The sequence below is a fragment of the Pongo abelii genome, chromosome 16, assembly GCF_028885655.2.
Source record: "Pongo abelii isolate AG06213 chromosome 16, NHGRI_mPonAbe1-v2.0_pri, whole genome shotgun sequence".
NCBI lineage: Eukaryota > Metazoa > Chordata > Mammalia > Primates > Hominidae > Pongo > Pongo abelii.
The window spans coordinates 42,848,326-42,861,800 of record NC_072001.2 but is presented as its reverse complement, the minus strand read 5'-3'; the positions used below and the strand labels follow the sequence as shown (position 1 = coordinate 42,861,800).

Below are 13,475 nucleotides of genomic sequence, written 5' to 3'. Positions count from 1 at the left end.
GCTTGGAACAACCTTTTGGATTTGAATCCATTCATAAGTAAAACGACTTCTGTACTCTGGCAGAAACAGCCATCCCAGTGCGAACAAATGGTGTTCAGAAGCTATGACTCTGGTCTCATCATCATGATCTATTCTAGAGTATGGATGTTCATGAAGTTTGCAATATTATTATAATATTAAAAATATCACCCATGTTATCAGTTTTGCCAAGTAACTGTGGCAGTTCCCAACCTATATGGATGAAGTGTGTTTCAAATAAAATTACCAAATAGTATTAATCTAGGTCTTTAAAAAGAAATCTAGGTCTTTTAAGCAGCTAGGAGCTTGATACCTGAAAAAACAAAAAAGGATAATCTTTTTTTTTTAAAAAGCCAAGTGGCAAGAAGAGAGATGACAATTTTTCAAGTGGGGACTTGAGAATTGGGCTACTGTCCAAAAGATTGCTCTACCAATATGATCAATGTGTAGATGTTGGGGCAGGAGGGAGAAAGAGGATCTCATCTGAGACACAGGGGCAGGGGTAGTCTCACCTTTCTAATTCACCAAGATGCCACAGAAAATGCTAGTTCTAGGTCCCTTAATTTGAAACACAGAGCCACTTTGTAGAGACAACATTAGTAAGAATTCCTGATATTGTTTAATTTGAGGTAAACCAGTCTATGCCTCCATGGAACCAACTAGAGAAACTGAACAACAGAGGACCGTGTCTGGAGAGATGTATCAAGGATCCTCTCTCCCCTACACCTTTATACTTTAATGGTTCCCCAAGTTTTTTGCGGAGAGCAGAGAGAATCCCATGTCTTATACCCTTAATGATCTCTTCTCTGTAAGGGTGAGGAGCCAGCAGTTACCATACCTGGCTTTAGAATACGGAAAACAAACTAGATAACCTAATCTTGTTGATGGTAGATATAAATAGGTGATATATTCTAGATTCTGGGCTATACTACGGTAATCTGCAAAGACAGCAAGTCTGAATATGTGAAGGTAATTTTCTACCATGAGCTATTTTATAGAGGTTTTTTGGTTTTTAGTTTTGCTTCTTCTACAAAATTCATATTGCCCACTTAAGAGGAGCAACATCCCAGAAACAAGGCAGGGGGCTGGGGGGACTATGTCTGCACTTCACAAATACAGCCTCACACTGAACTGTACACATTAAAATAGCTAATTTTATGGTTTTTGATTTTTACCTTAATATTCCAAAAAGTGAATCCCTCAAGGTGGGAAAAGAAGACTTGAAGGACAGAAAATAAAGTTCTTCAACAAAAACAAAGACTCATCAATGAAAAGCCTTTGAGTATCAGGCCTTTACGTTCTTTCCACTAGAATAGTGAGTGGTTCTCTTTTCTTTCTCTTCTTTTCAGCGTGAAAATCTTTTGTTAAATAAAACCTCGCTGGTTTTTTACATACCCTACAGATCAAGAGAAGCAAAACTGCCCTGGTTAAAGAGGCTGTAGACCCTACAAACACCAGAAACACAGTGTCCCACTTTCCCTGTGTTATCTTCCCTCCCTTGCTCCCTCCCTGCATCAGATGTTTACCAGGCACCTACCACGTGTCTTCCAGGCACTATTTCAGGCTTTGAGGAAAACACAGATGAGGGCTTTGCTCTCACAGACCTCACATTCCAAAGCAAACAAGTGAATAACAATTTCAGCTAGTGCTAAGTGTTATGTAAAAATAAAACAGAGAATTGGAGAGCAAGGGACAAAGCAGAGAAATAGGGTAGAGGGGAGCTCAGGAAGGCATCCCTGAGAAGGTCGCATTTGAGGGGAGAACTGAATGAGAAGGAGGAGCTCAGCAAGCAAAATGCCAGAGGGAGAGTAGTCCAGGCAGATGGGTCGGCAGAGGCTCTGAGATGGGAAGGAGCTTTGTTGCCCAGGCTGGTCTTGAACTCCTGGGCTCAAGTGATCCTCCAGCCCTGGCCTCCCAAAGTGTTGAGATCACACACACGAGCCACCATGCCCAACGTGCTATCTCTGATTTCAAAAACAAGCCTAACTTTGGATTCACTGTTTATAGTTAGCCACAAAAATAGAAATGTTTAAACTTAAAACAATCGTTTTCCATATATCTGAAAAGACTTATTTATATCATTGATTTAATTCAAGGGTTCTAATACAACAAAAATTTGTTAGATATTTCCTACTGAAATTCTCTGACAACTTCAAACTCTGTTGCTTATTGGAAACCCAGATTCAAAAATAATTTAAATTGGGAAGGAGTTATAATCTTAAAAAGGAATGGTTACCAGAAACAGTATTTTTTAAAAAATTTAGTTAACCCTAATAGTAGGTAAACGTTAGTGTCATAATGATTTCTGAACTGTTTTTTTAGTAGTAGATAATTAGGGAAAGAACTAAAATGGTTCCTTCTAATAAACAAACTATACAGAAGTTTATATAAATCTTCAGTTTGGTGCCTAAAATGTTTCTTTTCATAGAAGCAAAGTGGTGGTTTTAAGTTCTGCTTAGAGTCTCACAGGAGATAATTTAAACATATATTGAAGGTTGAAGTCCCCACACTATTTAATAACCCACCCCACTCATAAATGGTTTCTGCACTAAAATTCCTTTCTGGTGTACAGGGGGCCACAGCAAATAGAGAGCAAAGTCGCAATTCTTCAGTGAAAAAGATATAGAAGAACAAGTAGTATCTTTTAAGTGACCAGTGGTGACAGGGAACAGCCCAGGAGCCCACCTCAGTAGTAGGGAGGGGACCCCTGGCAGCCAACTGGGGTTCCTGCTCTCATGTAACAGATGTCCCACCTGTGCTCATTTTCAGGAACTCCCTACATCTGTGGTGGGACCTAAGGCATTGTAGACTGAAACACTGGATGATGATGATTCAAATGGAAGAAAATTTTTAAAAACACTTACTGAATTTAAGTTATTAAATGCTAAATCAAATCGTACTAAGGCAAGTTTGTGATGTGTTATAGGCTGTTATAAAGGGGAATGAGGCTGGGTGTGGTGGCTCATGCCTGTAATCCCAGCATTTTGGGAGGCCGATGTGGGTGGATCACGAGGTCAGGAGTTCGAGAGCAGCCTGGCCAACATAGTGAAACCCCAACTCTACTAAAAATACAAAAATTAGCCAGGTGTGGTGGCACACACCTGTAGTCCCAGCTACTTGGGAGGCTGAGGCAGGAGAATCGCTTGAACCCAGAAGGCAGAGGTTGCAGTGAGCTGAGCCCGTGCCATTGCACTGCAGTCTGGGTGACAGAGCGAGACACTGTCTCAAAAAAAAAAAAAAAAAAGGGAATGAGCAACAAAACTAGATTCATGATAGATACTTGGAAAGTGTTAAACGCAATTTAGTTTCATAGTTTCATATTGCTAAAAATATACTTAATATATTGCTAATAATTATTAAGATATATAAGGTTTGAAAAAAGTTATTAAGACTATCGCCTGAAATTTCCATCAAATTTCACTACATCTTTAACGTAGTGAAATCCTTCTACATCTTTCATTCTCCCAGATCAGAAATCCCAGGGACTTACCTAGACCTTCCTGAGGAGTTTGCCCGATGTTTACCATTTCCTACAAAGTCAGGAGAGCCTCCATGTAGAATGGCAGTCGTTCTGTGTCCTCCTGGGTCCTTCTTAGAGGTATGATCTTGGTTTGACAAATTAGCAATTTCCAAACGTTCCTAGAACAAGAAAAGTAAAACCTACTTTAGATGTAAGTCATAAATGGAAGACAATCATGGTACATAATTATTAATTCAGTATAGAATGCAAATTTTAAGCTGAATGTTTACAAGTGAAATAAAATTGAACTCAACTTTTAATCGTTTAAAATAGCTAGGAGGATATTGAATGTTTCCAACACAAAGAAATGATAAATATTTGCAGTGACGGATGTGCTAATTACCCTGATCTGATCACTATACATTATATGTATCAAAACTTCACTATATACCCCATGAATATATACAACTATTATTTGTCAATTAAAAAATAAAATTAAAAAAATGTTAATGCCTAAATATGTACTGGCTCAAGAACTGAAGTCCAGGTTATGGTTTCAAGAAAATGTAAATTTTATAAATGAAAATGCTTAGAATCTTGCAATAGTGTAAAAAGTTAGGGAGAGAAGAGTAACAGGAGATGAACAGAAGAAGGGAGAATCAAAGAGAGGGCAGAGAGTGGCTGACAGGAAGGCAGGTCAGGCGCAAGACAGGAGCACTGGTGGAAACGGGGATCTCATCTTACGTTTTTACGCAAGTTTAGTTTCACATAGGGCAGTACACTTGTCTGTGGAAGTAATTATACAAGACAGAAAGAAAGGCATTACCAGTCCCATTTTAAGGGACAAGTAAAGTGAGTCACAGAGAATGTCACCTTGCCAAGGTCACAGAGCGAGGCAGCAGGAAAGCCGAAGCTTTAAACCAGGAGAAGCTTGCTTGTGCTTCAGTGCCTCTTCCTGCTACCACATCGTGTCCCTTAAGTTTAATGCTCTAATTATGTAAAAGAGAATGAGTAAAATTTTCTCTGAATTTCTCCAAACATGTCTGACTGGTTTTTTGCTTGAGCTAGACTCAGGAAAAGTAAAGAAAAAAGCACTCTATCCTTTTTCACCACTGCCTTTTAAATCTGCTCTGTTGAATTACTCTTTTTCATCACTGAATGAAATTTCAGGCAGATCCATATGGTTTCTATTCCCTCTTCAGTATCAACAAATCATTTTATTTTCCACGTATTAAGAATTCTAGGCCGGGTGCGGTGGCTCACGCCTGTAATCCCAACACTTTGGGAGGCCAAGATGGGTGCATCACTTGAGGCCAGAAGTTGAGGACCAGCCTGGCCAACATGGCAAAACCCCATCTCTACTAAAAAATACAAAAATTAGCCAGGCATAGTGGCATACACCTGTAATCCCAGATACTCGGGAGGCTGAGGCACGAGAATTGCTTGAACCTGGGAGGTGGAGGTTATGGTGGGCTGAGATCATGCCATTGCACTCCAGCCTGGGCGACAGAACAAGATTCTGTCTCAAAAAAAAACCAATTTTAGTCCAGGTTAATTATTAAAGCTGCAATCTCTTCCCTCCCTCATTTGATAAATTACAGTAATTATGTAAGTCTAAATCATCTACCGACAACATAAAACTCTAAATTTTGCCACCTATTTGGGGAGTCTGAAACACACGGTGAATATTTATTTATTTTTAGTGCTTCATTTTAAGTTGTATTACTGATAGTAACACAGATGTCATCAGTGGAAATAAAAACACTTTGTTTTGCAAAATGTAAATTATTTTATTATGGTAGAGTTGATAAGGTACCTGCTTAGCCATTTCTTTCCTTTTTTTCTCTTCTTTTATCTCTTCTTTCCTTCTCTGAATCTCATGTAGGATTTCACGTTGCTGAAATAAATCAAACCATCATCAAATGCCAATCTCTGAAACCCATACAACATATAAATTATAGAACTATAGAAAAATCTTTTAACTTTCAATAATTCAAACCCTCTTTTCCTAAGAGATCTGAAAACACAGCATCTTAGTACAAACTGCAGTTCTATCAGTTTTATCAGAGTTCTTATGCAATAGGCATTCGCATTTAAACAGGTTCGAGAGTGTGTGGGAAGGGGCATTTACTCCCCATTCTTCATGTTTCCATGTGAGGAGATTTCCACTACAGCAACACTGTTGGCTTCTCACTTCTTCCCACACTTGTCTTAGCCCCTCCTGTTTGATACCTGCCTATCTGCAGAGAACAAGCACTCGTGCCTGCTCTCTGCCATGGGGGTCCCGGTCAGCTTGGTGAAGGTGGGCTGAGCAAGCCTCAGTGCCTGGACCTGGGGTGGCCATGGCCTAAGTACCACACCTACCTGCCATTCTTCAATCACCTGCATTTTCCAATCAGCTTTCTCAATGTTAAAAGTGGTATTTTGATCTCTATTTTGTATTATTCCTCTAAAATTCCAGATTATAATTATCAAAACTATTAAGAGATTCACCAAAAACCATAACAGCAATAATACAACATGTAAAAACACACCCCAAACTTATAGGTAGCTATAGCAGTATGTCAAAACAAAATTGTTAGCTAAATAGTCACTATCGTCTAATAAAAATTAGCCTTCCTAACAACAAGGACAATAATTAAAAAAAACTACAAACTCCCGGCAGGGTGCGGTAGCTCATGCCTGTAATCCCAGCACTTTGGGAGGCCAAGGTGGATGGATCACAAGGTCAGGAGTTTGAGACCAGCCTGGCCAACGTGGCAAAAGCCCATCTCTACTAAAAGTACAAAAATTAGCCAGGCATGGTGGTGGGTGCCTGTAATCCCAGCTACTTGGGAAGCTGAGGCAGGAGAATCACTTGAACCTGGGAAATGGAGGTTGTAGTGAGTCAGTATCACACCACTGCACTCCAGTCTGGGCAACACAGCAAGACTCTGTCTCAAGAAATTAAAATAAAATAAAAATAATAAAAAAGAACTACAACTCCCAACAATAACTAGGCTACACACGTAAATAGAAAATAAGTAACAAAATCAATGGCACCTACAAAAAGACAGTGTTAATGTAAGCACAGGATAAACAAAATGAAGCAGAAACAAAATAAAATGAAAAAAGAGACAAGCATAAGAACCTAAGAACAAAACACTAAAAGTAACTTTAAGAAATAGTAATATCTGTAGGAAGAAAATTAGAAAGCCTCAACAAAAGATAAAAATAGATATACAAATGGTGCTGGGCACGGTGGCTCATGCCTGTAATCCTAACACTTTGAGAGGTCGAGGCCAGAGGATTGGTTGAGCCCAAGAGTTCAAGACCAGCCTGGCAACATAGGGAGATCTTGTCTCTACAAAAATATTTTAAAATTAGGCAGGTGCAGTGGTGTACGGCTACAGTTCCAGCTACTCAGGCAGCTTAGGCGGGAGGATCCCTTGAGCTTCAGTAAGCTAAGATTGCGCCACTGCACTCCAGCCTGGGCGACAGAGCACGATGCTATCTCAAAAAAAAAGAAAAAAAAAATCCAAAAAACAGAAAACAAAAACAAACAGTCCTGGATGCAAAAAGAAACAATCCTGAATGGGAAGTCTAAATACTGTGAAGATATCAATTCTTCCTAAATAAATATGTAAGTTTTTTTTAAATCAATAAAAATCCCAGGATGTTTGTTTTGTTTTTGACTATGGGAAAGTAATTCTGTACATCTTCTGTAAGAATAAATGGGTGAGAACGGCTGAGAAACAAAAACAATGGAAGATGAAGGAATGGGGAGGGGTAGGATTGACTTGTCAGATATTAAAATATTATAAAGATATAATAATTCAAAGAGTGTGGTAGAGATTCAAGAAAAAACAGATGAGTTGAACAGATCATTGACAAATAGAACCTAGTATAGGTAAGCAGTTAAGATGCACTTGAGAATTGCGTTTGCAGCCGCCGCTGCACCACCTATAACTCCAGCAGAAGGAGAAGGGGGTAAGTAAGGAGGTCTCTGTACCATGGCTTTTATAATACAAAGGAGACTGCCCACAAATCCACAGGTGGTAAAGCTCTTGGCTCACTGCAACCTCCGCCTCCCAGGTTGAAGCCACTGGCTACAAACAGCCGCTTGCAAGACTGCACCTTCTACTGGAGGATTGAAGAAACCGATCATTTCAGGCCTGGTACTGTGGCATTCCGTGAAATTAGACGTTACCACAAGTCCACTGAACTGATTTGCAAACTCCCCTTCCAGCATCTGGTGAGAGAAATTGCTCAGGATTCTAAAACAGATCTGTGCTTCCAGAGTGCAGCTATTGGTGCTTTGCAGGAGGCAAGTGAGGCCTATCTGGTTGGCCTTTTTGAAAACACCAACCTGTATGCTATCTACCCATGCCAAACATGTAACAATTGTGCTGAAAGATATCCAGCTAGCATGACACATACATGGAGAGCGTGCTTAAGAATCCACTATGGGTCAGGCGTGGTGGCTCAAGCCTGTAATCCCAGCTACTTGGGAGGCTGAGACAGGAGAATCAATTGAACCCAGGAGGCAGAGGTTGCAGTGAGCTGAGGTCACACCATTGCACTCCAGCCTGGGGCAACAAGAGCGAAAGTCTGTCTCAAAAACAAACAAACATACAAACAAACAAAAAGAATCCACTATGATGGGAAATTTCATTCCCAAAAAAAAAAAAAATTCTCTTCTTATTATTCCTGATACTTCTGAATGTTAAATATTTTTTTCCCATGGGGTCAAAAGGTACCTACATATATGACCATGAGTTGAAAAAGAGGGGACAGAAATCACATATTGGCTGTTTTTCTATTTTCATTCATGTGTGAATTTTTAATATAAATGGGGGGATGTAAAGCATTAATGCAAATCAAAATGTTTCAGTGAACAAGTTTCGGCAGTTCAACTTTCTAACAATTATAGATAAACCTGTTACATTTTTCTGGATAATATCAGTATTTGGATTTTTTTTAAAAAAAGTAAATTCTTCTCTTTCTTTCTTTTGCTTTCATGTCAGACGGGTAATGTGCTGATGTCCTAACAAGGTTCACGGGTGGCGTATCTCACATGTGTGTGAACACCCAATCATCAAGCTTATGAACTATAGAAGGATCAAAATAAGTACATTTTTTATTGCTGGCAACTAAACAGTTTGTAGCATTCTTATCATACAGTAGATTACACCCATTCACTATATTTTTCTTTTCTTTTTTTTTTTTTTTTTTTGAAGACAGAGTCTAGTTGTCACCCAGGCTGGAGTGCATTGGCTCACTGCAACCTCCTCCTCCCGGGTTCGAGCAATTCTCGTGCCTCAGCCTCCTGAATGGCTGGGATTACAGGTGCCTGCCACCACACCCGGCTAATTTTTGTATTTTTAGTAGAGGCAGAGTTTCGCCATGTTGGCTAGGCTGGTCTCGAACTCCTGGCCTCAAGTGATCCACCTGCCTCATCCTCCCAAAGTCCTGGGATTACAGGCATGAGACACCACAACTGGCCTCAGTATACTTTTCTAACTGAGTTGTCCTACATGCAAGTACATGTTTTTAATGTTATCTGTCTTCTGTGCAGTTCTTGCAAGTTTGCTATTAATATTAAAATACATTAAACTATTTTTAAACATATAGTTTAAAGAAAGTATTATGAATCACTTCAAGAATTATTATTTAATAAATGTGTTAGGAAAATGTCTAAGAAAAATATACTTAGGCTTTTTTTATAACCTGAATCAAGGTAAGTTCTAGATAAGTTGATTAAATAGAAAAAACAAATAAAAAATTTAAAAATTTAGAAAAATAAATTAAAATCAAAAAGGGGAATTTAGATGCATATATTATCCTTAATTTAAAAGATTTTAAAATAAGAGTTTATATCTTTATGCAAACATTAAAGAAAAATACAAATGGTAACCATTTGATATATATATTATCTTTGATTTAAATACAAATGGTAACTATTTGTATTTAAACAAACTTGAATTTAAACAAATCTTTAGACTCTCAGCATAGGATATAAACAGGAGTTTATAAAATACAAATGGTAACCATTTAGATACAAATGGTATTTTATCTTTGTATTCTTCCTTTAATCTGTTTGCATAAAGATATAAACTGTCTTATTTTTAAAATCCTTTAAATCAAAGATAATATATACATCTAAATGTTTGAATAAAAAACTTATTCTCTGGCTTTTGCTACTCATTTGGGCATGAGATACTAGTCTTACACAGGGAAGAAGAAAATAGCTTCTAAAAGGCAGTGAATTCCTGTACACCCTCACAAGCTCCAAAAGACCACAGGTGGTTTGGTTAAACAGCTTCTTTTCTCTTCTCTTTTATTTCTTTAAGACCTGGACTGAGGGCTCTAAGGGGCAGTACTGATATGTGTCAGGAGGGAATCACTCATATTTTTCATACTCTCACATATGTCTACCTTTCTTGAATCAAAGGCTGAGCAAAACTTAAAGATAAGTTTGTAGGCAGAGACAGATAAAACCTACAGTAGTTTGCAATCCTCCAGGCTGGCCATGCACACAGACATCGACAAGGGCATCTCACCTCCTGCTCTTCTTTCCGCTTGGCCTCCAACAGCCTCTGCTGCTCCTCTTGAGCCCGCCTTTCCAGCATTTCTTCGTGAAAAGACTTGGGAGGGGGCTTGTTATGCTCGCTGAGAAATGACTGCACATGGTAAGCCAGTTCAAAGATCATCACCTAAACATGTAAACAAAAATCAACCACAAATGATCAAATAACGGGAAGGCCCAAACAGGACAGGCTACAGAACAGGAAAGCAAACCCGGCAGTCAGAGGCCCACTTAGAATGCCATTATTCATTTTGATATGACATATTCTGAATTCAGTATATGATAGAATCACAGCAGGAAAAAGCTTTTAAAGGGCCCATTGCATTGTGTTATTATCAAGACAGATCATTACCTAGGTAAATAAAAAGCTTCACTTTTCTTTTATAGACCTATTCAACTTATTGGCATTTTCTCTATAATAAATCCAATAAAATATTTTTCTTTAGAAATAAATCTGATAAAACATTTAAGACTGCATGAAAGTAAAAGCCACCTTCCCAACTAGAAAACCTGTCTACATAATGAGAGTTGGGCAGAGAATACTCATTGCTAACATTAGAGCTTTATCTGTCTACCCAACATACTGAAAATATTGGGAGTACAGAGGCAAATATTTAAAGGCCTCATTATCTCCTTGTTAGTAACTGGTCAATAAGAAGCTGATAAATGCTTAGAAAGTATTTTATTTCCACTTAGGGAAGCAGTCACAGATAGAATGTGGAAGAAAAAGGTCTCCCTTTCACACATTCTTTATGTGAACACAGGAAGCCCCTTTCCCTCACCCGCAGGAGACATAAGTCATACTTGGGTTGATAAATCAATAAAACGAAGGTTTCTGAGACCCTCCCTGACTGGTTACCCAACCCCAAAGAGGTAGAGTGCCAATCCTTTGGCAGATGAGGAACATAACATTGAGATTTTTTTTCTCAGTTACAATGAAGCAATTTTAAAATTCTTATTTTCATTATACGTTTGAAAAGGTTTCTAAAGGGCCTTAACCGGGTGGTAAATAATAATAGAAGTCATTGTACACAAAAATATAAAGTTAGTTCATTTGGTATCCTGCCTTTCTCTCAGGGAGCAAATGCAAAGAAAGCCCAGCTCTTGTTGGGTGATGTTAATGCATTTTTTCTTACACCAGAAGCTGTGGCATTTACTGGATATATTTCACTTTAGAGTCAAAAACACTAGTCTACAGTCTAAGAGACAGGTTATTCTAAGAAAAGCTCTTCTAAGGAAAGCTGGGGAAAGTAGGCAATTTCTATCATGTCAAAGAGAAACCACTTCTAAACCAAAAAGGAGGCAGGAGCCAAGCTGTGGAGGGTTTTTCTTTTGCTGTTCTATTGACTTTACTAGAGTTTTCTGTACAAATCAATCTGATAAACCTTCTAAGACTGGATGAAAAGAACTACTTTCCAAACTGGCTCTTCCCTCCTACTCCCCTGGTGCTACAGGGCTCACTGGCCTCCCTCAGACCTCTGCTCAAGTCTTGGAGGCCTCTCCTGAACGCCTTGTAAAGAACAGCCACTCCACTGTCGCACTCTCTAGACCCCTCACCCTGATTTTCTTCACGGCACTTATAAATGCCTGGTTGGTTGTGCAGTTATTTGACTGCCTTCTGTCTGTTCCCTTCCCAGTGTAGCCCATGGTGTGGTTTGCTCACCGTGGTTTTCCCAGTGCTGGAATAGCACTTGACACATGGTACACAGACAATAAATATTTGTTGAATAAATTAATAAAAAAATAAACTTTGGCTTTACAAATTCAAAGAAATAGACTATACTTAAGTTTACTTCTACATGACAAAGAGCTGTGTATAGATTAAAAATCATTCATAAGCGATTGGAAGTGCTTAAGAACAAGCTGTTTTTGAGTATTGAGTACTTATTTCCATTCAAATAATGACTCCTAGTTTTAAAAGGCAAGTATCAGTGAATGCCATACCACAATGAATCCCTATGCCATCCTTTAGTACCTAATTATACTCTATTTTACTTGAAAATAAAAAAATGTCTTAGGATTATGTCTATTTTAGACTTTCCAGTACTCCAGACTTAACGGAAACAAATTTTAGATAAACAAGAAGAGTGATTTGCACAGTGCTTTCCCATGTTTAACGCCCATTCAAATCTCATTATATGACGACGACTCAGATGAACGCTAGCACAGGCGGCCCTCTGAGACATGGCAGGTTCAGTTCCAGACCACTTCAGTAAAGCAAATGTCACAATAAAGCGAGTCACACAAAGTTTTTGACTTCCCAGTGCATATAAAAGTTATGTTTACACTATATGGTAGTCTATTAAGTGTGAAATAGCATTATGTCTGTAGAAATCAATGTATATACCTTAATTTTAAAATACTTTATTGCTAAAAAATGCTAATGATCATCTGAACCTTCAGGATGTCATAATCTTTTTGCAGACAGAGGGTTTTGTCTTGATGATGGCTGCTGACTGATCAGGGTGGTGGCTGGTGAAGGCTGGGGTGGTTGCAGCAATTTCTTAAAAGAAGACAACAATGAAGTTGCTGCATCGATTGACTCTTCCTTTCATGGAAGATTTCTCTGTAGCATTCAATGCTGTTTGATAGCCTTTGAGTCACAGTTGAACTTCTTTCAAAGTTGGGGTCAATCCTCTCCAACCCTGCTGCTGCTTCAAAACAAAGTTTATGAAATATTCTAAATGCTCGATTGTCATTTCAACAATGTTCACAGCATCTTCAGGAACCACTCAAGAAACCACTTTCTCTCCTCATCTATAAGAGGCAACTAACAATCTGCTAAAGTTTTATCATGAGGTTGCAGCAATTCAGTCACATCTTCAGGCTCCACTTCTAATTCTAGTAATAGACCTCTTGATATTTCCATCACTTCTGCAATTACTTCTTCCAGTGAAGTCTTGAACCCCTCAAAGTCATCCATGAGGGTCAGAATCATATTCCAAACTCCTGTTCATGTTGATATTTTGACCCCCTTCCATGAATCATGTATTTAATGGCATCTGGAATGGTGAATCCTTTCTAGAAGGTTTTCCATTTACTTTGCTAAGATACATCAGATCAAATGAATCACTATCTACGGCAGCTATAAGCTTGTAAAATGTATTTCTTAAATAATAACACTTGAAAGTCAAAATTACTCCTTTATCTGTGGGCTGCAGAATGGATGTTGCGTTAAGAGGCATGAAAACAACATTAATCTCCTTGTACATCTCCATCAGAGTTCTTGGGTGACTAGGTGTGCTGTCAATGAGCCATAATATTTTAAAGGGAATCTTTTTTTCAGGGCAGCAGGTCTCAACAATGGTCTTAAAATACTCAATAAACCCTGCTGTAACAGATATGCCATCATACAGGATTTGCCTTTCCATTTATAGAGCACAGGCAAAGGAGATTTAGCATAATTCTTAAGGGTCCTAGAACTTTGGG

General features: G+C 38.5%; 1 protein-coding gene and 1 non-coding gene across 4 annotated transcripts in view; both read right to left on the bottom strand.

Moving 5' to 3' along the window:
• EIF2AK4 (eukaryotic translation initiation factor 2 alpha kinase 4) overlaps positions 1-13,475 on the bottom strand; it is a 106,399-nt gene that overhangs the window by 79,914 nt on the left and 13,010 nt on the right. For all 3 annotated transcript variants that reach the window (XM_024232276.3, XM_024232277.3, XM_024232278.3), the window contains exons 4-6: positions 10,021-10,173; positions 5,295-5,375; positions 3,509-3,657 (exon numbers count right to left, since the gene is read on the bottom strand). In XM_024232276.3, coding sequence (XP_024088044.1) covers positions 3,509-3,657; positions 5,295-5,375; positions 10,021-10,173 — 383 coding nt within the window. The remainder of the gene's footprint in view (positions 1-3,508; positions 3,658-5,294; positions 5,376-10,020; positions 10,174-13,475) is intronic.
• Positions 8,479-8,580, bottom strand: LOC112129287 (small nucleolar RNA U13). Its single transcript, XR_002911694.1, has one exon. It is a non-coding gene; the product is annotated as a small nucleolar RNA U13 (small nucleolar RNA).